Source organism: Varroa destructor, unplaced genomic scaffold, assembly GCF_002443255.2.
Source record: "Varroa destructor unplaced genomic scaffold, Vdes_3.0 BEIS01000001.1, whole genome shotgun sequence".
In the NCBI taxonomy this organism is placed as follows: domain Eukaryota; kingdom Metazoa; phylum Arthropoda; class Arachnida; order Mesostigmata; family Varroidae; genus Varroa; species Varroa destructor.
Genome location: NW_019211454.1, coordinates 22,812,806 through 22,832,762, shown reverse-complemented (window position 1 = coordinate 22,832,762; position 19,957 = coordinate 22,812,806). Strand labels below are relative to the sequence as shown.

At 40.6% G+C, this 19,957-nt stretch overlaps 1 protein-coding gene and 1 long non-coding RNA gene across 2 annotated transcripts; both read left to right on the top strand.

Moving 5' to 3' along the window:
- The first annotated feature begins 230 nt into the window (after positions 1 to 230).
- LOC147758398 (uncharacterized) lies at positions 231 to 9,255 on the top strand. The gene is made up of 10 exons (XM_086977381.1): positions 231 to 306; positions 1,229 to 1,338; positions 1,630 to 1,681; positions 2,190 to 2,309; positions 2,691 to 2,774; positions 3,053 to 3,154; positions 3,654 to 3,740; positions 4,324 to 4,464; positions 5,566 to 5,705; positions 9,066 to 9,255. Exons 4-10 carry the CDS (start codon positions 2,298 to 2,300, stop codon positions 9,253 to 9,255), a joined length of 756 nt encoding a protein of 251 aa, XP_086833507.1. The 5' UTR covers positions 231 to 306; positions 1,229 to 1,338; positions 1,630 to 1,681; positions 2,190 to 2,297.
- A 1,108-nt stretch (positions 9,256 to 10,363) lies between these two features.
- Positions 10,364 to 12,843, top strand: LOC147758397 (uncharacterized). Its single transcript, XR_015318385.1, has 3 exons — positions 10,364 to 10,464; positions 10,666 to 10,734; positions 11,175 to 12,843. It is a non-coding gene; the product is annotated as an uncharacterized LOC147758397 (long non-coding RNA).
- The last annotated feature ends 7,114 nt before the right edge of the window (positions 12,844 to 19,957 follow it).

Below are 19,957 nucleotides of genomic sequence, written 5' to 3'. Positions count from 1 at the left end.
CAAAACGGCAATACATGGTATGCTATACGGCCTGTGTCAAGATGAAGAGATTTCTTAAATGTGACACTTAGGCTAGACGTATTATTTAGTACGCTACTGACCATCGAATCTAGCAGTAGGCTTTCTGGCTGAATGTTTTTTTTTTTTTTTTTTTATAAAATATAAACAAATCGAGGGTTTGGGTTGTTTAATTCTAATACCCACTTTTGATTAATTCTGTTACAGGCGGCACCCACAACTCTTTACGCGTTCGGTCTAAGACCATTACTGCGTATAACTCCATTTATACCGTTTTTATTCCAAAAGGTATCTATGCATACTTCTATTCAATGTTACTGCTGCAACCGCTACGATTGTTAATCCACCAATGTATTGCCTGATTATATATGATTTGTTGTCTGATGGCTGGAGATCGGAACGAGTTTATGGGAATAATATTCTCGAACCGTAAAACTAGCTTCCAGTCGGCCTACGCGCAGTAGACCTGCCTTTGTTGCGAGTCCCCTTACTAGAACCTAAAAAGTGAACATGACCGCTGCCAACTTCAACTTACCCCCCTGGATAGCATTAGGATGAAATATTTTTTCGGCATTTGTTTCCAATAACTAAAAACATATTAACTAGTGCTAGTATCATTCTGTAGGAACTCTAAAATAAAAAGTTCTAAAGCTTTTCCTGGCTTTATAGGAACGAAAAAAAAAAAAAAAAAAAAAAAAGCTAGAACTTTCAGCATAATCTCACTAGTCATTTGCTAATATCTGTTATCTGCTAAAATGGAGTTGAACGTTCCAAAATAGCTGAACTTATGATACTTGATTGAGAAACAATTTTTGTTCTATGGCAATTCCCTTTCGAAAGTTTGCGATTCTGCCTGGAAATCTTTGTTGTAAGGTCGATAAAGCTGCATTGAGATACTGCGATAAGTGCATACTCGTGAAAAATGAGGGCACTTTGCTGGCCAGCTGCGGGTCAGTCTCGATAAGGTTTTGATAAAAGCGGTAACAACAAAATCACTGTGAAGGCCTGCTCTAGTCTCCAGGAGTGTGCTAACCATTACCTCAAATAGAAAACACGATGTAACTAAGTTGAACCTAGGATCACATCGTGTAAAGGTAAATGGCATAATGAATAGTCCAGCCTGGTTTGATTGGTCATAATAAATGTGAGATAGTCGTTATGAATGACCTACTGTGAAATAACAGCTTCAGCTTTCCTTTCTCGTGAACAGGTGAGCCGGTCGACAGGGCTTTTTGTGCCTGATAGAGGCTGTCTACGCCTGACAATAGCATTTGTGCTGGCCGGTTTTGCCTCGTTGTTGTCGACCGTCCTCCTAATCAGGTGCAGAACTCTGTTAAAGCTATCTGGTCTTTCTAATTGGACTCCGGTGATTAAAATGTCTGTTTCTAATATTTCGTTTATCGTTCATCAGTTTTCAATCTTAAAGTAACAGAGACACAGGCCTTAGAGGCTCTCAGTCTCCTTACTTAACTAGTTAATACGTGTTCCCCTAAGGTTCCTAACATAATGTCCTTGGTATAAGAGCGTCGCGGTTCTCGTTCCCAAAGTTGTAAAAGCTCAACTCGTTTCAGTTGATTACTATTTAAGTTATAATAATCTTTGTGTGATTAGTTTCGTTTCAGGGATATCACATTCTACGGAAGGTGAGCCTGCGAATTCGAGGGTGAGGCACATGATAGTGGGCCGCACGATAACTGTTGATTTAGATATGTTTATCTATTGAAATTGCAATGTAAAGATTCTATGACGCGCTAATGGTACCGTTAGGTTAAATGTATTAGCGGGGAAAATGACGCTATATATTTTCTATCTCTTATTATCAAATCGGGAGCAAATAGGAAATATATTGGTAGCCATTGACAAATTGGGAAATCTCCACCTGATGAAAAGCGAAAAAAGTCTTTTTCTGTATATAGCTCTATGGATGAGTGTCGGCAACGCATCGGGCTTCATTAAAATACAGTGACTCATACTTATCTTGCACACTAACTTAATAGCTATCTTCTCCTATATTTAAGTGTTTCTACGGCATAGTAAAAAATGTGGATCGCGTTGCGCTGCTCTGCCGTTAAAAGCTGCCATGTCTCTAAACTGTCTTCTCCAAGACCTATGAACAGGAAAAGCGTTTAATTAACGTTTCTTTATCTACAACAATGTTAATATGGTTACAGGTGACTGTCGCTGCGTTTCTGGCGTTTGGCATATTCAACTCATTCGAAGCGTTGATCTCACTTGTTGTTTCTTTTCAAAAAGCCCCACAGATTTGCGCTTGGGCCAATATGATCGGCGAGGTAGAGACTGATTAAGGCTCATGTAGTTTTCCAATATAGTAAATTTTATAAGCATAGCCCAGCATAGTTCCTGACCGCCAAGAACGCTGAGGACTGCTAAGAGAAGTTATTCCGTAATGGCATTATTTCAGTCTTGAGCCTTATTTAATATGCACACTTGGATATAGGAGGAGCATTTTCTTGTGGCTATATGTGTTCTTTGCAAGTAGCTATAACTTTTGCATATTCCAATGGACTCGTGGCCAAAACGTATTGTATTTAGGCTACTACAGAAACTAAAAATATTATCTATTCCTTATGCATATGTCCTGGGGAAAGTTTTAGGCCTGAAGAGGTAACTTGGAATCTTTGATAGTAAATTGAACCCATTACTTATTTCAGGTTGAGGGTCGGCTTCATTTATATAACGAAAAGGAATTTAAAAAAGTAGCTCGCACGGCCGGTTTGCTTACGTTTGTATACATGGTACGTAAGTGTATGATACACTATTTCTGTGACTATTCAACTGAGTAGTAAAATACCGGTTGATTTGTAAATTGCCTAAAATGCTATAGATATTCGGCTGTCATGTAGGCATACACAAGGTTATCGGAGGTCGGGGTACATGAGAGATAATTTTGCTCTGCTGGCTAATCCAAATAATGTTTATTAGTAGTTGATGCTTTTTCAGTGCATTCATGATGAAAACACGTGTGTCTTATTATAACTTAAAAATTGTTCACTTAAAAACAGTTATTTTTTAGGGATTCGTATCATTCTTGTATCTACTGCTAACACTCCTGATTGGCATTGGCGTTGCAATTTGTGATGACATCATTGAGGTACCTGAATCTATAAGGCTGATGGTAAGCCTCCTCTTATTAGCCCAGTATTAGCGTGCCCTCGTTGCAAGCTGATATCTTTTTTCTTAGAAGATAGTTTATACATAGGGCAAGCAGCTTGAATTCATAGTCAATATCGGCCGCCTCATCGAAGACCTCAGACAGAGTGGCGTCGATCAACAAAGCCTTCTAATAGCAAAGGTATATGGCTAGGGTTGCGATGTTTTTAAGACGGCCATTTTACCATTATAGCAAAACATCGAAGAACCTATCCTTGCATAATGGGCATCTCCTAACACGACAAATTGGATCAATCTGACAATTCGTTTGCGGAATAATTGCGCAGATATAATTGGCTCTAATTCTGGGGAGTTTCAACAAGTTACTTTTATTATTATTATTGTTGATAAACATCAATGTACAATTGGCACCTATATAAATTAGCAGAATAACTTAAGTTACATTAGTAAATAATATAATGTTCGTAATAATATGAAATAATAAACTGATATTTTACAAACAGCTGTATGCGATTGGAACAACGGCGTTTTTCAACCCGACAGCCATACAACCGGTCGGCCTCATCACCTATTCAGCTTTCCTATTCAAGGTCTGTGTATATAAGGGCAGTGTACGCACCAGATAGACCGCAATCAATTAACTACGACTACACCTATTAACTACGACAAAACCTATTTCTTAGAAATATCCTAACTTAAACCGTATAATATAGATTTGCCTTTTGTCACTGCGTGACTGATAAGATGGTCCGGGATAAGGCTTCCCGTTTATTTACTAAGATAATTTAATAAGCTAAATTTACCAGGTTAAAAAAAGTTGAATAGGGTAGTGTGAAATTATCCATAAAAAAATACATGTCCTTATCTTTGCGGACAAACATTATAATAGTTTAGTAAGGCTGCAACTACAACTACATTAAGTATGGCCATGATAAGGGAGAAATTGAGATACAAAGGTGCCGCATCAAATACAAATACTCTGAGCTATCAATTAAACCGATGAACATGTTGAATATACTGCCATATCGAATATATTGAAAAAGACGAGTGCCTGAAAATTTTCTATTAGCTAAGATATAGAGTAAGACATGATTTATGAGCAGGCTGTTTCTACTAATGAACATGGTTATTATCGTCATTCTTCTGATACTGGCTTTCCGGCTGTTTTCAAAGAATTACGTTCGATGGACCTCTTTGCGTGTAGCTAGCACCCTTACGACGGCCGGAGTTCATTACGACGTAGCTTCACAGAGACTCGACTCGTATCGGTTGGCGTATACTAAGCTCAAGGCCATCGCTAAATGCATTTCAAATGTAAGCCGTTGCGATGAAGACCTTTTATCCCTTTTTTTTTTGTCCTGCTCACATTTTAAAGCACTTCGTGGTAAACATTTTGAATATGGCTCGACATCAAGATAGTGACCATCATGATTTCCATACAGACTCACACTTCAATAGATGTTCATGAATAGCTAACGATTTATACTGGTTGCAGAATTAGCATATCCTAGCCCCCAGTCAACAAAACTGTATACCCCCTAATCTGGTCACGTATGCCCTTGATTCTGGTCGCATCGATTTCTGCATGTGACTACAACGCGCTACCAACAAGCATGCCGCTACACTTAACTATGAGTCGATGGGCCTTCTTGATTTGATTTTCTTCCTACCCCAGTTGCTTTATTAACTCGTCGGTAATGAAATTACCTTTATATCTAGCACGACCCGTAGCCGCTAGCTAGCGAAACCTGAACTGTCAATAGGTTTTTATTCGTGCTAGTCGAAGTTATTGTCTAATACTTTCAACGCCATTAGGTTACTGGCAATAGTTGTGTCGGTAATAGCTAATCGGCAAACTGTAGTATTTCTGCATTGCCGGTCGTGCAACATTCACGAGATGAAACACGCCTTCCTTGACTTCATGTCTTCACTTTATGATTTTCAGGCCTGTCTTGCATTTTCAGACCTATAATCAACTTTGTGGGAGACCATTACAAAGGAGATGATTACGAGAAAGCGTAGTGTGAGTTGCTAGCCTGAAATTACTGAGCGGCCACTACGGGTACAAGCACAGACGAAAATCCTGCTACAGCTTCATAGTGAATTCTTCATACTTAATGAAGGCTCCCTAGTATTGCTTTAGATTAGAAATAGATCCAAGCTGAACCGATCTCAGTGGTTAAGACGTCGTATCTGTAAAAGGCTGACAACGAGAAGAATGCTTGTTGGGACTGCCGACGAAGACAGCAAAGCGGCGTACTACGATCGGCTCTTATTCATTGCAATTGAAGCAATAATATAGGTGGCAGGTACTGCGCGGTCTGAATATCTCGATATTATCGTAACAACTTCTACGTGAGCGTAGCGTAAGCTTTTGTTTGGTATAAATAGCTATTTCGAATTTTACTTTCGCAGTCCACTCAGCACGTCCTCGTGATAGATCAGAGGATGCCACTCTCAGGGACACGTAATGGTCGAGGTTTTAATCTGGGCAGAAACACGGTCCCGTTCGTGCTGGAAGTCGGTCGATTGACGGATTTCTTAATGGCGAGACCGTACGTAAAGCTCGAAACGTTTCGTACGCCGAATGCACACCGCCATTTAGCTGTAACCCAACTATTACAAGAAAGAGAGCTCATAAAATGATGGTTATTTAGAGTCGAGCAATCACGTGAGTGTGTGCGTGCGTGTGTGTATGTGCATATATGGGCACTCAGTTTCGTCTATCATTTCGTTTTGTGGTGAAATATTTACGACTTGTAGAACGAAGTTTGATTCCAACATTGTTTCAAATCGAGCAATTTCAATGTTGAAGTCGCGAGAGAAGCAAGTGGCATTTCCGAGGTTAACGCAGTTGGTAGCAGGCGGCTGTAGTGGCCTAATACAGCCTAGGTAAACAGTTATACAGTTTACGATTGTATTTAGCTGACGTGTGCTTATTGGCTAGCTTAAACGCTTGCTGTGCGTTTGTCAGCTTATGCCTGAACTTTTCTAATAGTTCCTGTCGCAACGCCTTAGTTATATCGTATTATCAGGGATTCTTTTCTTTATACTCTCACTTTTTCCCGCAGGTATCGAAAATACTATTATTATATAATTGATACACATGGAGAAATACGTTTCGTCGACGTTAAATCAATTTTGGCGAGGATGCGAGGAACTGTTGAAGTTTCGGTTTCTACAGGAGAATAGAATTGTAATCGATGACTGGATTGTTGAACTCTGTTCCTTTTAGCTTTGTTAAAGGACACATCGGATAAGGCCCGAGAGCTTAGAGGTTTGGTTAAAAGATCTTTGTACGCGGACATACCTTGCTTATTTAGGCCAGAACTGTTTGTAAGAGCCACAAGCCAGCCAGACCACGTTCTCTTCAAGCCCCTCAAATCGCACCTCGGTATTTCAGCTGAAACCGAAGTACAGATGAAATGCAGTAATTTTTCAGCTTGGTCCACCTGTTAGCACGGCGATGGTGAAGGCGCTCAAATTCGACCGTGACCGTCGAATGGCAGTGAATGACTAACCATTCCTCATAGGTTTGCCACTCGGTCCCAGGGCTTTTTCGTTATCCACCAACGTTTTTGCCATCCACACAGCGTAGGAGAAGTCCAGAGAGGACTGTGCACCCTCATATGCTAAAGCACTGCACCTGTTAGCGGTGATCAGTTCTTTAAAGCTGTTCAAAATGAAGACTGTTCCAGTGACACTCTATGGAAGCTAAGTATTTCCTACCGTCTAGAGCTTTAGGACCTTTGATCGGCGCAAGGTATCCTTCCCTCAAACGCGTGCTGGATCGACGACATAGCACACGAAACAGACTCATGTATCTTTTGGCCGATGCGAGATCGATTGTTGAGGACTTGCGTCGTCGGTTTGAGCTGGACAAAGTCAACGGGGTCCGAAGTTCATTGAAGTTAACCCGACTAGCTTCAATAGGAAAGCTGCGATCGATAATGCGTGAGAAAAAGATGAGACGTAGCACCAAATATTTACGAAATATTTTGCCATTCACGGTCTTCACCTCAGGTGCTCTTTGTCAGCAATTCGAGCTCTACGAATCGACCGAGTGGTGCAGATGCGGCAAAAATATGCCTAGACGGATCATACATACAGAACCATGTGTAACATTTTTTCATGAGCTAACCATTTAACATCTTTATCCTTATGGTTTGTGCTTTTTCTAGTACCTTTCTTATGTTACTACGGTTAGCTCTTTTATCGTGTCAAATAACTTGAAATGTTCTAGTGCAAAACATTGTTTGCGTGGAAGTTTACCGCTGCAGGATGAACTGGGCAGTTGTTATTAGCACGTGGTCAACTCGGATCCAGTCTTCAATGACGATTGCAAGCGGCATCATAACGTTTTTCGTTTTTTTATACTTTCACAAATAGGTAAGAAAAAATTGCTAATCGAACGTGTTCACGTTCAACTTAGTATCGCAACGACCCCATATGTTCCCACAGCTCGTAGGTAAACATGTTACCACTATACTAAGAGGGAAATAACAATCTACAGTAATTAAATGGGTAATATATTAGTCACGTGATTTCCACCTGCTCATCGATTCTATATAACAGCGCACCACGATGACCTAGAGTCATCGGCGTCGAGCTCATGAATGCAATATTAATTCACTATGCACGTTAGAGACGGTGTTCACACCTAAATTTTCAATCACATTTAGTGGTCCTTAACACGTCGTGCAAGAAAGGCATCCTGCCTGTTTGCCGTGCTTCTGAAGTCATGTCGTTAATGATTTGTTCTTTATTACAATGTCTTCATGTGTTTAGACGTGGGCGATATGCTTCGTAGTAACTTTTGGTGGAAGCATACCAATGCTATGTCTCATCATCTATCATTCGGCCGTTAATGAAGGCTCACTGAAATTTAAGGCAAGTACATCATTACATGTGCAATAATTGTAGGACTGATTTTATCGAACCCAGCCATACAGACGCGCACATAATTACCTGTACTGATAAAAATAATGACGATTACGATATTTTTGGATGATCTTAAAAAAGTTTCTGAACTCACAAGAAAGAGTCTGACATGTTTCGAACAAACGAATCCTAAACGGCGGTGCGAGGGCTGTCCTCAGAATCGTAAATTTATAATATGACTACATGGACCACTGAGAAGAGTACCAAACTCTCAGAATTTTCGACGTGGACGCACGTCGGCAATTTAGTGCAATCAAGTTACCCTGCTGCGCGAATATCAGAAGGTGGGGCTGACAGAGTAGCTATTTTTAACATTTCTATAAACTTTTTACATGGCGTTGTATAGTTAAGATATACAATGAACTATATTTTACAGAGGAATTAGACGGAAATAAGTGTTTACTCTTCGTTTGTCGTAATAACACAAATCCGATTTATGGAAGCGAGATCCTGCCTCCATTTTGCCTGTCTGTAACTCGATATAGTATTACTACGCATAAGACGACGCTACCCACGTAGGTGTTTCACTTTAGGACCTAAGGCCGTTCGGGCTCTGGGTTTTGTGTTCTCAGTCCAGATCGATTCTTTTGTGTACGTAGATCACACCCGTTAACGCTCGAGTGTACGCACTACGAGATTTTTGGCAACCGATCGCCTTTCTAATTGCGAATTTCATGAATGGAAGCACGCGTTCGACTATCTAGGGTTCAGAGGACGACGATATGGAACACGTTATCGCTGTAGCTTTTCGAATGCGTGCATGCACATCCGTTTGGCTAGAGTCGCAAGACATAACCGCGGCTTCAGTCTGGCCGTATATGATCCGGAGCTGTAGCAGTATCGTTTCCCGTTTAATATGAAACATCGGCACGTTCATGAGTACACACCCAAAAGCATCTGTTCTTATGTTTGTGACGTGGTCTCTGATATGACGTGGGTCTTTCGGCGTTTTTCTGATATTTGCTGCTTTTTAGATATGCCATCTTTATGGTGGGCATTACCGAACGCTTCGCAGTTGCTACGGATTTCTTTACGTGCCACGGCAACGCATTGAATCTGACATCTGGTTGCTTCGGAGGCTTACACTCCCAAACGACCTTGCGCGCCACAGCACATCTTTCTGACCCACTCGGCACGCTCCAGACTGGGTTTGCAGTAAGATGATTGACAAAGTTGACGGTAAGAAGTCTTGCCAGCGCGACGACTTTGCAAGCCTTTAAGAACGTGTCGAATTTAAAAGGCAGCCCGACGCGTGCATCGTATGGTGCTACTTCTAGTAAAACGACTTGAATGAACGGGCCTTAAACTCAGCTTGTGTTCCCGTGTTGTCCGCAGCCGATTCGAATCAGTGTCCATAAGTAAGCCAGGCCCTCATACGATAAGACATCCCCTGCTGTCCTCAATGTCCTAATCTATTGCTTAACCATCTAATAGCTAAGAAATAGCAGATTCTACAGCAACGCGACTTTCTCCACACTTCGCTCAAATGTTCCACCATTGGCCTTTGCATCGCGGCCTGGCAGGCCACTTCATGCTTCTATGAATCGACTAGTCCCCTAGAAATTCAGCTGTGACGATTCGTTTTCCTTTCGGTGCTACCAATTGTACTGACGATCCACTAACACTGGCACAAATGGATTTGTTCAGGCGACACTTCGTCCTGATATAGCGGTCATGACAAGAATACTTAGGACTACACATATATACATAATCGTATTTCTGCATTTGCTATACTACATAACGTCGTTGTCAGCACCGTGCCTTAAAAGTAATTTTGGCGATTTTTTTTTTTGCAAACCACGTCATCAAAAAAAATTCTCATGGACTCAACTATGGATAGTTATCTCTATCCGAAAGTGGCACATATATGATAGAAATACAGATCTTAGAGCGATCATATCGATTTTGAGCAATGATTTTTAGTATTTATTTTTACTTTTCGAATGAGGTTCTGTTTGCGGATATCCAAGCCATTTACAACATGGCTTTATACCTTACACAGAGCAAGACGTATCTAAATAAGCAGTAAATGATTAAAAAGCCCTGTAGTTGTAACGATACCTGGATAACTGGACTTTTCGCACGATACCATCAGTTGTTCATACGAGCCTACCTATGAGTTTGTATAGCGAGAACTAACTATAGGAGATGGAATAAGAGCTTAACGTACATTTGGACACATGTATCGTATCCGCTTATCTAAAACTTCTAAAGCAAGCCCGCCTTTGATAAAGCTCGAAATTACATATAACATAATGTAGTATAGTATGCCGCTAATTATTGCATTTTTAGGCATATTTCATCTGTCAGGGTGTCATAATCCTGTTCAAGATTCTCGTCCCGATGTATATCGCGTCCGACGTTGAGCCAGCGGTAAGTTGTCGTCTGCCAGCCACATTTTTACATGATTCATATCTATGGCGATATAACTGTGATTAAATTTTATCAAGGCCGAAGGCAGTGCTGTAGCTGCCTGTATTTATAACGGCCACGCTGATACAATCCATTCAGTTTTGCGTTTGATTCTCTTCAATTGGGTCCTTTATTAATTAATATACCTCGACTCGATTGTAGATCAAAAAGTTGCAAAGGACGTTATTGGAAGCCCATATGGATAGAGCGCCCAACACGTTTTTAAGTCAGGTAACCCACTCTCAGATACTTTATTACTATTCTACATAAGCTTGAGTAGGCGATTGATTTTTTAACAAAGAGTTTCTCTCTCTAATAACGTGCACTATATGTCCTATTAGATCAAAGTGGCTATATCTGTCATGGCAGATCCGATCCGTCTATGCAAATACGTATAGGATATGTAGTCTCGTTGAAATGTGACGGCGCTGTAGGTTGCCGTCTTGAAGACTCATTAGTAAATAGATAAGGCAACGACATTCTTTGGAATGATAGTACCGCCCATGTAGGGCCGTAATCACTAGTTTAGTTATCTAGCGCCCAGTTAATAAAAAGTGGGCATGAACGAAATGGCATTTATACGACAACCGCTGTTACAGACCCATCACTATTAATGCAGAACACGAAAATCAATAACGTTTTACTACCATTCTGTGGTTCTTGCCTACAAGGTTGCACAGTTCGAGCGTGGTCTAAATCCAGAGCTCGACCTAAAATGTTCCGGTTGTGGACTCTTTCTCGTAGATCTGCGATCATTCACTGCAATTATCGGACTAGTTATCACCTATTCGCTCGTCATAATCCAGGGGACCACCGGAGCATAACTGACATATTGTGTTCTATACAGCAAAACAAATATGTATACAGATTATATGTTCCTTTTTGCCCTTTAAAATGACTTGAAATGGCCAACGCAAAGCGACACGACCACTGACTTTACCTGAAAGTGGTCGATTATATGATCAAATTAAGGAAAACTACATTACTAACTGTGTTTCCTCTACAATTTTGGCCCAATTTTTCGAATTTTCAACAAATCACATCAGGAAGAAATACGAATAATAAGAAATATTTTTCTATCTAATATTTACATAACAGTTATTGATGGCTGTGGTGTGCAATATATAATAGTATCAAATAATTTGTCGATCTAGACACCGTTTCTCACGGTGCTCGTTGTCCTGGCGATAGATTCAGCTCACATTGATATTGCAGATCGGCATCCGTAGAAGCCGAAACTTTTCCGGAAAGGATTTTATCTAAATTATATACTGTGACTGTATGTATGTACAATTTACTCGTAGGAGCATACGCCTGTTAGGTAGAATACACACGCAAATGTACAAGTATCAGATCTGCACGCACCGACGCTTCGCTCTACCTCAAACTCTTCCTCAACGGACGCAGTTTCTCTTATTCCCAGATGGGCACGGTGCAATACATATAGCAACATTATAATGACAGAATTGAATTCTGCGAAAGCGCTAAATCGGCGCATCAATCTTTGCTTCGTCCGATCTAGCGGATATCGCCTTGTTGGAATAGGCTCGGTTGCCTGGGAAATGAAGGATCGGCCGCACAGGCCAACATAAAGGCATTCGTAGTGTGACTGTATGTGTGTGTATTCATACCTGCATGTATTATATCGTCGACAAAATCCTTTCCTTTCATCCTTCTTATTCGAACCTAGCCAGTGGTCTGGTTTACCTTCTTTCTATGAAACCTCCACTTCAGTTCCCATCGCGGGGCTTAACTTATATCAACTTTTGTGCACTTTGTGGCTTAAAAGTTTTCCACTTGTGGATTTGCAGTTCAGATACGAGCTTTAAGGTAAGCGTTTCTAAGATAACACAAACAATCAAACAAGCTCGGGCGCATGAGTCTATTTCACGCTGAAATTAATACCTTGCGTGGAATACTATAGAGCTGATTATTATCCAACGAAATTCTAATTACCTTGAAAATGAAAGTAGGCAGGAACATAAATACGTTTAAGGGATTGCAGTATTTTTTATCTAACTACATTTCGAATATATGATATTTATAATTAATTAACTCGATGGAAACATCTATATGGTTTCACTTTTGTAGAAGTTGAATGGATGAACCATGACTATCCGGTCGACGTATTACACAATGTTTACATATTTATCAATAGTAAAACAACAATTTAACAATAACTTAACATATAATTTAACTGAAATACTTATACAATCGCCACTTGCAACTATGCCTGTCTAAACACGTCGTCCTAGCATATAAAAAGAACCCCTAACGTCCAAGTGTTTTGCGACCGAGGCCATCGGTCGTAAAATATTACAGTTAATAAACTTACTTAGAGTAATAGGCAATGAGACTGCGTAGTAAGCATTGAGATACAATGTATCATTTATTCGAATATACACCATGGATCAGAGTTACATATGAGATAGGTTTTTTTTCCTTTTTAGTAGTAAAATCTTCTTGCTTTCGACTCGGCTCCTCAAAAGGTAAACGTAGTGCTTCGTATGTATTGTAAGAGCGCTTCAAAAAAATCACCGCACATTGCATCATGGAATCATTTGATTTTTGGCGGGCTCAGAGGTGAAGGACGGGTTGAATGCAAATCTTGACGTCTACTCTTCCTGAATTGAAAACCGCTGCACTTTTGTTGTAGTTTAAATAGGTCGAAGAAACTTCTTTCCTGCTGTCATTTGACTGTCCTCCAGCTATGAAAATTCTCATCGGCCTGTAATGCTATTCGTAGTATCTGGGTGTTGCAGATGTAGCGTTTCGATGAGTAGGAGTTGATATTGTCCTTACTTTCACCTTTCGTTTAAATTATTAGCTAGGAACCTAAGTAATTTTTCCCAAAGCTGCCTACCCTGTTCTCTTCTTTATGTTGACGTAAAAACATGACTTCTCGTCCACCTATAGCAATTCTGTGTTAAAAGCTGTCATTGTGCTCTGCATCAGACTAAACGCTGAGGATAGGTGAGAAGCCGTATTTCCTTGTGGGCTTCGTCCAGTGCGTGAGCTTCGCAAATTAGTAATGTTTAATAAGGTTTTTAATAAACGAAATTTATTCTGGTATCCGCAGCTCATCGTCTAGGCAGAGTAACGGGCTGCTTTCCAGCCGGGATATGGTATTCCCTCCAAATCAAATAAGATTTAATTTTTGACCTTAACGAAGCCCTTTGAACGATTTTCTGAGTCGCACAATTCAAGGTGTATACGGTTACGGTATCCTAGACTGCTTTGGCAACTTTTAACTGCGTCAAAATAAGATAGGTGTCAAAAGTGCGTATTTTACCTGAGACCTCCATCTTTGAAGGCAGAAGACTCCGTATAAAATTTCGTCCACTGTACAAATAAACAATGGCGGGCCTATTCACAGACGGCACTTAAGAGTAGTATTGTACATAGAAGTTAACAAACAGTGATGAGGTAGAGAGGAACTTTAACAAGGGAAGAGGAAAAATAAGTTGAAAATGTTGTGTGTCCAACCTGGTATTTAGCTTTGTCGCCTAAGATTAGTATGATAACCGATAGACGTATGCGGATAAGTTATAGTCGAAACAGCTTATCCACAAAGTCGCAAGAACCGTCAATATTCTAATTTACGAATACAAATTATCTAAAACAAGCATGATAGCAATGCTATATGAAAAGCTAGTTGATAGAGTTTATTACATATCAGGACCGCTCAATGGGTGTTAAGACGCCAGGACAATGCAATAAGGCGTTTGCATGCGTGCTTGTCTGGCGAACGGTAGGTGGCGAACCAGTATCATCTTCAGCTTCTGATTTCTACGATATCATTGTCCTGTTTTTGCTCATCCGTCGTGTTGTGCGATAACCCTTCAAGATATCTGTATTCGGGATCCAGTTGTGTACTGATAAACACATAACCACACTAAAGCGATAAAAATCGACTTGAAATGAATGAGTGCACATACGAAGGATGACTGAACAAGTTGGTGGATCTATGGTTGAGGATGGAAAGTACAAGTGATACGATACCTTTCTTGCTGCCGCTGATGCTGCTGCAGTTGTCGAGGTCAAGTCGAAGTTACTCTCATCGATATTCTCTTCTGCCTCGTCAGCTTCTCCAGCGGGTTCTTACGTCCTTTCCAGCCTGGTGCTCTCCTGAAAAAGCTCTGTGCTGCTATTACCCATAGTCGTCGAATAAGGCCGCGACGTTACAAGTGCTTGCTTTAACTTTTCCCCTACGAATCGACATTTCACTCACAGAAAAACAAAGCTGAAACAACACAATAATGCACAGGCTTAGGCGGTTGAAACCTACACCTCCATCCAGTCAGTCACCATTGGCGTCCGATATGTCGACGTTTGTCGAGCAACAAAGCAACACTAGTAACGGGAACGCCAGTCAAAACGACGACGCCAGGCAACAACAACATGACGACGAACGCTCTTCATTCGCTCGTTCGTTTTTTCCTTTGTCCGAACAAGACGACGACCGACGTCCAAATTATTGCCGCCACTTCTACTGCTGCTTTTGCTGTATTCTCCTATTTTTGTTCACGAGTTCCGATTGGAAATAAATCAAACAAACGCTGATCGGCCCCCAGTTCTTTTGGCCAACCCAGAAGAAGCTGCGCTTTCAGTTACCGTCCTGCTAAAAAGATGGTACAGCCAAAAGAGGAAAAGACGAGGCTTTCCTTTTTCCGATGCCAGATGACGAAATTCGAATGCATTCTAGGATGTTTCATTTTCTCTGCTCGTATAAACTTTGGATAGGACTAAATGCCAGGCGTATGCCTGCCTGCCTGTCTGCCTGCCTGCCTGCCTGCGCGTACGTATTGTTAACTCTGCCAGGGTTGTGACAGCTGTACATCCGAAAAACGCTGCAAGTGCCCCGAATTATTGATGATCCATTCAGTGGATATTGCGAGAACGAGCACTCGTACTTTCCTACGACTTATTTTTTAAAAGAAAAGTAAGCGACATACGGTTTCTGACCAAAGAATTGCGTACCGACAATTTAGAATCCTATAAGTCGAAAGTTTGTTGCTGTTTTCCTATATTCGAAAAAACGTTCGACACATTTTGTAAAATCATCAGCCGAAACACTGGATCAATCTGATGAAAGTTACAGTTGAACGTACGATCGTTACTCGCTTATGGCCGCTGCCGCCATTATAACGCGATGCGTCTTGTCCGTAAGGCTGACATATATAGCCAAAGTAATGACCACTAGAGATGCAGTTCCTGTTTGTGACTGAAGTTCAACGATGTTATTAAAAATTACATATTTCACCTTCAGTTCTGATAGGTGTAGTGTAGGTAGGCTAGTTGTTGAAGTATACGCGTGCTAATCCTAGGGAGAGAAACGTTATGATTTGGGTTCGAAGCCAGGCGTAGACAGATACATCGTTCGTTTCGCGTTGATGACAGGCGAAGCATCTGTCTGATGCAATGCTTAACGGCGATACTGAACGTTAAACTCAAATACTTAACATAGGCTTTAATACCACATTATAATAAAACGATCGTTAACGTCACCTTACTAGAGAAACAAATGTTATCTTATTGAAATAATAAATTATCGCCGTCTGGATAGTTAGGTCGAATGGCACCATCTCAAAATGATTATATTGCCCCATATAGTACACTTAAGCAAATGAAATTTTCATGTGTTTAGAACAATGTCGAAAACGTATATAGCGGGTATGGTCTTAATTTTTCTTGCGTTAAGTTGACCCAAAATCCTCCTATGACCCCACTGGTCTGTCTAATAAATGCTAGGGGTTCTATGTTGCCACCTGCTGCAGGTTGACTTGAGCAATGCCGGAAGTCACTGGTACCATAGGTTAAGCGGCAGCAATTAGTTGCTACGGGTATTTGTTACGGCAGGATCATCTGGCTCCACTAAAGGATCCCGCGGTTTCGGCGGATCGCAAACACAACCCTGGATTAGCTAAAAATAAATTTTCTGCATAGAGTAAATTTAAACGTACGCTGAATATTACACGATGTCGCACTGGAAGGCTGTTCCTTCAGTACGGAGTACGATACTATAGTTGCTTATGGGCTACAAATTCGTCTTTCAAGCAACGTCACCGGCACATTCGTGGCCGCGCGACGTACTATATTCATCGGCTTCCCTGTTCCCGGTAGGTATATGGACGTCTAGGCTCGCTTATAAATCCGTGGACATTGCAATTAATAAATGTATGTACTTTTACTACTGACACTTCAGTTAATGTTATGTGTTCCCTAGCAGGTACTATTACTCTCAACAGCTACCCCTACACACCTTAGGGGGTATGAGGGGCTTGACGACAAAGTTGGACAAAGCTTGTAGCGAGCCATACAATCTATAAAATTCGAAGTCTCTGTCTTTCCATCGGTTCGGAACGTCAGAAGAAATAAATAAATGTTGAGACGAAAGTGTTTGTACCCGTCAAGGGCCGATCATTTCAAGGAGCATTGTCTTGATGCTGGGCGAATGTCGATCAACAATTTGGGTCTGCCCCACTTCGAAGGACAAAATAAAGGCCATAATGAAATGGGATGGACGTACAGATTGGGTAATAAGAGAAAAAGAGTAGCGATACCTAAAATAGAACAAACGAAACCTTTTATTATGCGTCGTCATAAAAGCTAACAACATCTTATCTTTCACGGGAACTTTTTAGACTTTGCCGGTGAATATAATAAGTTTCGTATCAACATTCTATGTTCAGTACTAATAGTAATAATAATTTCTTTAATAGAGGTTTCCAGGTTCAAGACAGTTTCTATCGACATCGTTTGTCAGCCTAAAAATTCAGATATGCGAACGGGTTAATTAGAGAAAATACTTGTAATGCTCCGCATCTATAGTAGACAAAATATCCTTCTGCCGAGAAAAGTCTTACTAAGACGTAACCCCAGCGATCACCATGGCCAGCTTTCAAATGAAACCCAAAGTAAAAAACACAACGCACCAACACGGGCCCCATTCCTCTGGATGTATACCCCCACGTACGTCTGCTACCCTGTAACAATAGGACTTAATCTATACTTTGATGATGATCAACTTTGATCATCAGTGCGATAAATGTATACTACGAAGCATATTTCGATTTGACGAAGATACGTAATGTCATTGTAGGTAGTCGTTGCAATGATTATTAGGTAATGAATAAACCAAACAATATCTGCGTTCTTGCGAAAGCTGGGGGTGCCTTCAGATAGCGGAAATAAAGTTTGGTTGAAGTTTTATTCTGCATATTCGAAGTTACGATCTATTGAGCTGATTGAATTGTGACATATGGTCATACAAAAAATAGTGGCAAGAGAGAGGCAAAGAAATTAGATTTTAAACGGCGATCATTCATGCCATGAAGTACGGCTGTTAACTGTCGTTGTTGCCATTTGGATTCGATTCCATATATATATATATATATATATATATATATATATATATATATATTTAACCGTATTATAGTTCTTCGAAAAAGAGGACTAGTGAAAGAGCCTGTTTTAGGTATAAACTTTTGTACCTGCTGTATCCACAGCAATTGACACCGCCGCCGTCTGATCCGCCCCGTCCGTGAGCGCCGCCGCAAAACCCCATAAATCCTTTGTCTGTATCGTTAACTTAAAACAAACAGTAGATATGATTCATATTTTTCAGCAGACATATCATATATACCACGTATTTCTGTACGTGATCACTTTTTTTTTTTATAACTTATTTATGCCGCTGCTATACAAGTGTAATTCACGCTAATCGTACAACTTCGAAAAGCACTTATGACATCATGTTGAGATTTAAACAATTTGTTTATTAAGACGTTATCGAATAAAAATTGATCATCTGTCAAAGCAACGTCTGATTGTTAGGATAGATGACGTAGAGCCCTCACCGCAAAAATAGATACACTTAGAAATATGGTGATAGTTACATTGTAAAATCAAACAACGTCGTACAATAGAAGTTATTTAACTCTGTTTTTTAACATCACCTACAGTTATTGATAGAAGACTTTAGCCGCACTTGACAAATCAGAAAGGATTCCTCAATTGTCGTTGAAAGGATACTTTTCTCATCAGTGTAAGAGTAGGTCACAACTGTAACGCGAACGCAAAGAAAGGTAAACGCCTTCGTGTCCCGTTTTTAAGCCAAGTTCATAGCATGCGGCATCTATTGATCTATCTATCCTATTCTACTTCGTTCGTTTGACCTGATGAAAAAAACACGATACCTTTACACACGTGAAAAGCTGAAGCCTCACAACCCATACGGCTTCCACCGCACCTCTGAACGGCTCGCTGGTATTTACCGTCGCGAAGAGTCCTTCGCGGGACCCACCATGGAAATCGAACCGTCTCTTCCGAAATCTTTCAATGAAGAACAATGTTTCCAGTAGTAGACCCTTCGTTCAAACTAGGATTTCTGCGGAAAGCTGTCTCCGCCATCATATTCACAGGCCGAAACTGACCATTTTAGATGGCTGGAATTGAAATATTTTTCATCGCCTATTGCGATTCGCTAAACAGTAAAAAGGCATTAGAAAATATTGTATCGTTTAAAATAGCGCGGTTTGGGATCAACGCGTTTAATACATATGGTGCAGTACATCTGTCGATCTTAAATGCACCTCGCCTCAAATAAGCGTATATATATATTAGAGCTTTACACTAATGACATAATTTCAACACGCAAGAGAACATCAGGCAAAAAATTCCGATATTGTTTCTGCATTTCATTGTAGAGGACATAGTCAACGACGTAAGTACACAAATTTTCCAACTAAACGCTCGAAATGGGTATTAGTTATTTCCTCAAAATATACATCAACTGTAGCCACCGTTCAAGTGGGCGCCGGCAATAACAATTGCGGAAAAGGCTCGCGCGGTAGCCACCAGGAGGCGTACGCTGTTTACACTGTTTCGTTTCTACAAAACATCAACTTCTCCATTTTTAGCACAGTTATGGTATTTTGAATTTCGTAGTTTTGAGACAGCGATCTGCCTGGAGGGACTAGGCCATGCTGAAAAAGGCCATCCACTTGAAGCAATGCTCAACGGCAGTACGTGACATAAAACTCGAAATATCAATTACCATTCAACATCACCGATTATTGAAATGTGTAGAAATTTAGTTAAAATACAGGCGTAATGCAATTTCCTATTCTGTCGTTAGAAAGGCGAATATCGAAGCTTCTTATAATGCTAATATTTTAAGAGCCCGCACCTGGTGGCTAACTAGAAGGCCGTAATAAATTCCCAGGCGTTTTTAGGTGAAGACCTTATGGGTTTAAGTAATAGAGATTAGCTTTTCTCATTATGGTCATCATCTAGACGCATAGTACGTCGCGTGCAACAGAAGCCGTACTTGTGGCTTCGCTACGCTAAAGGAGTAAGTTTATTTCCGGAATAGCGAGCGTTTCTATGGTTACTGCTGGACAGTAACTTTCGAAGCACGTGACAAAATTGCGGAAGATGTATCGAACAGATG

What these genes read in the sequence shown, in the direction of transcription:
- LOC147758398 (XM_086977381.1), top strand. An exon ending in ATTCAGCTTTCCTATTCAAG is followed by an intron (nt 3,741 to 4,323) that starts GTCTGTGTATAT and finishes CTGTTTTCAAAG; the next exon opens with AATTACGTTCGATGGACCTC. An exon ending in TCGCTAAATGCATTTCAAAT is followed by an intron (nt 4,465 to 5,565) that starts GTAAGCCGTTGC and finishes TTACTTTCGCAG; the next exon opens with TCCACTCAGCACGTCCTCGT.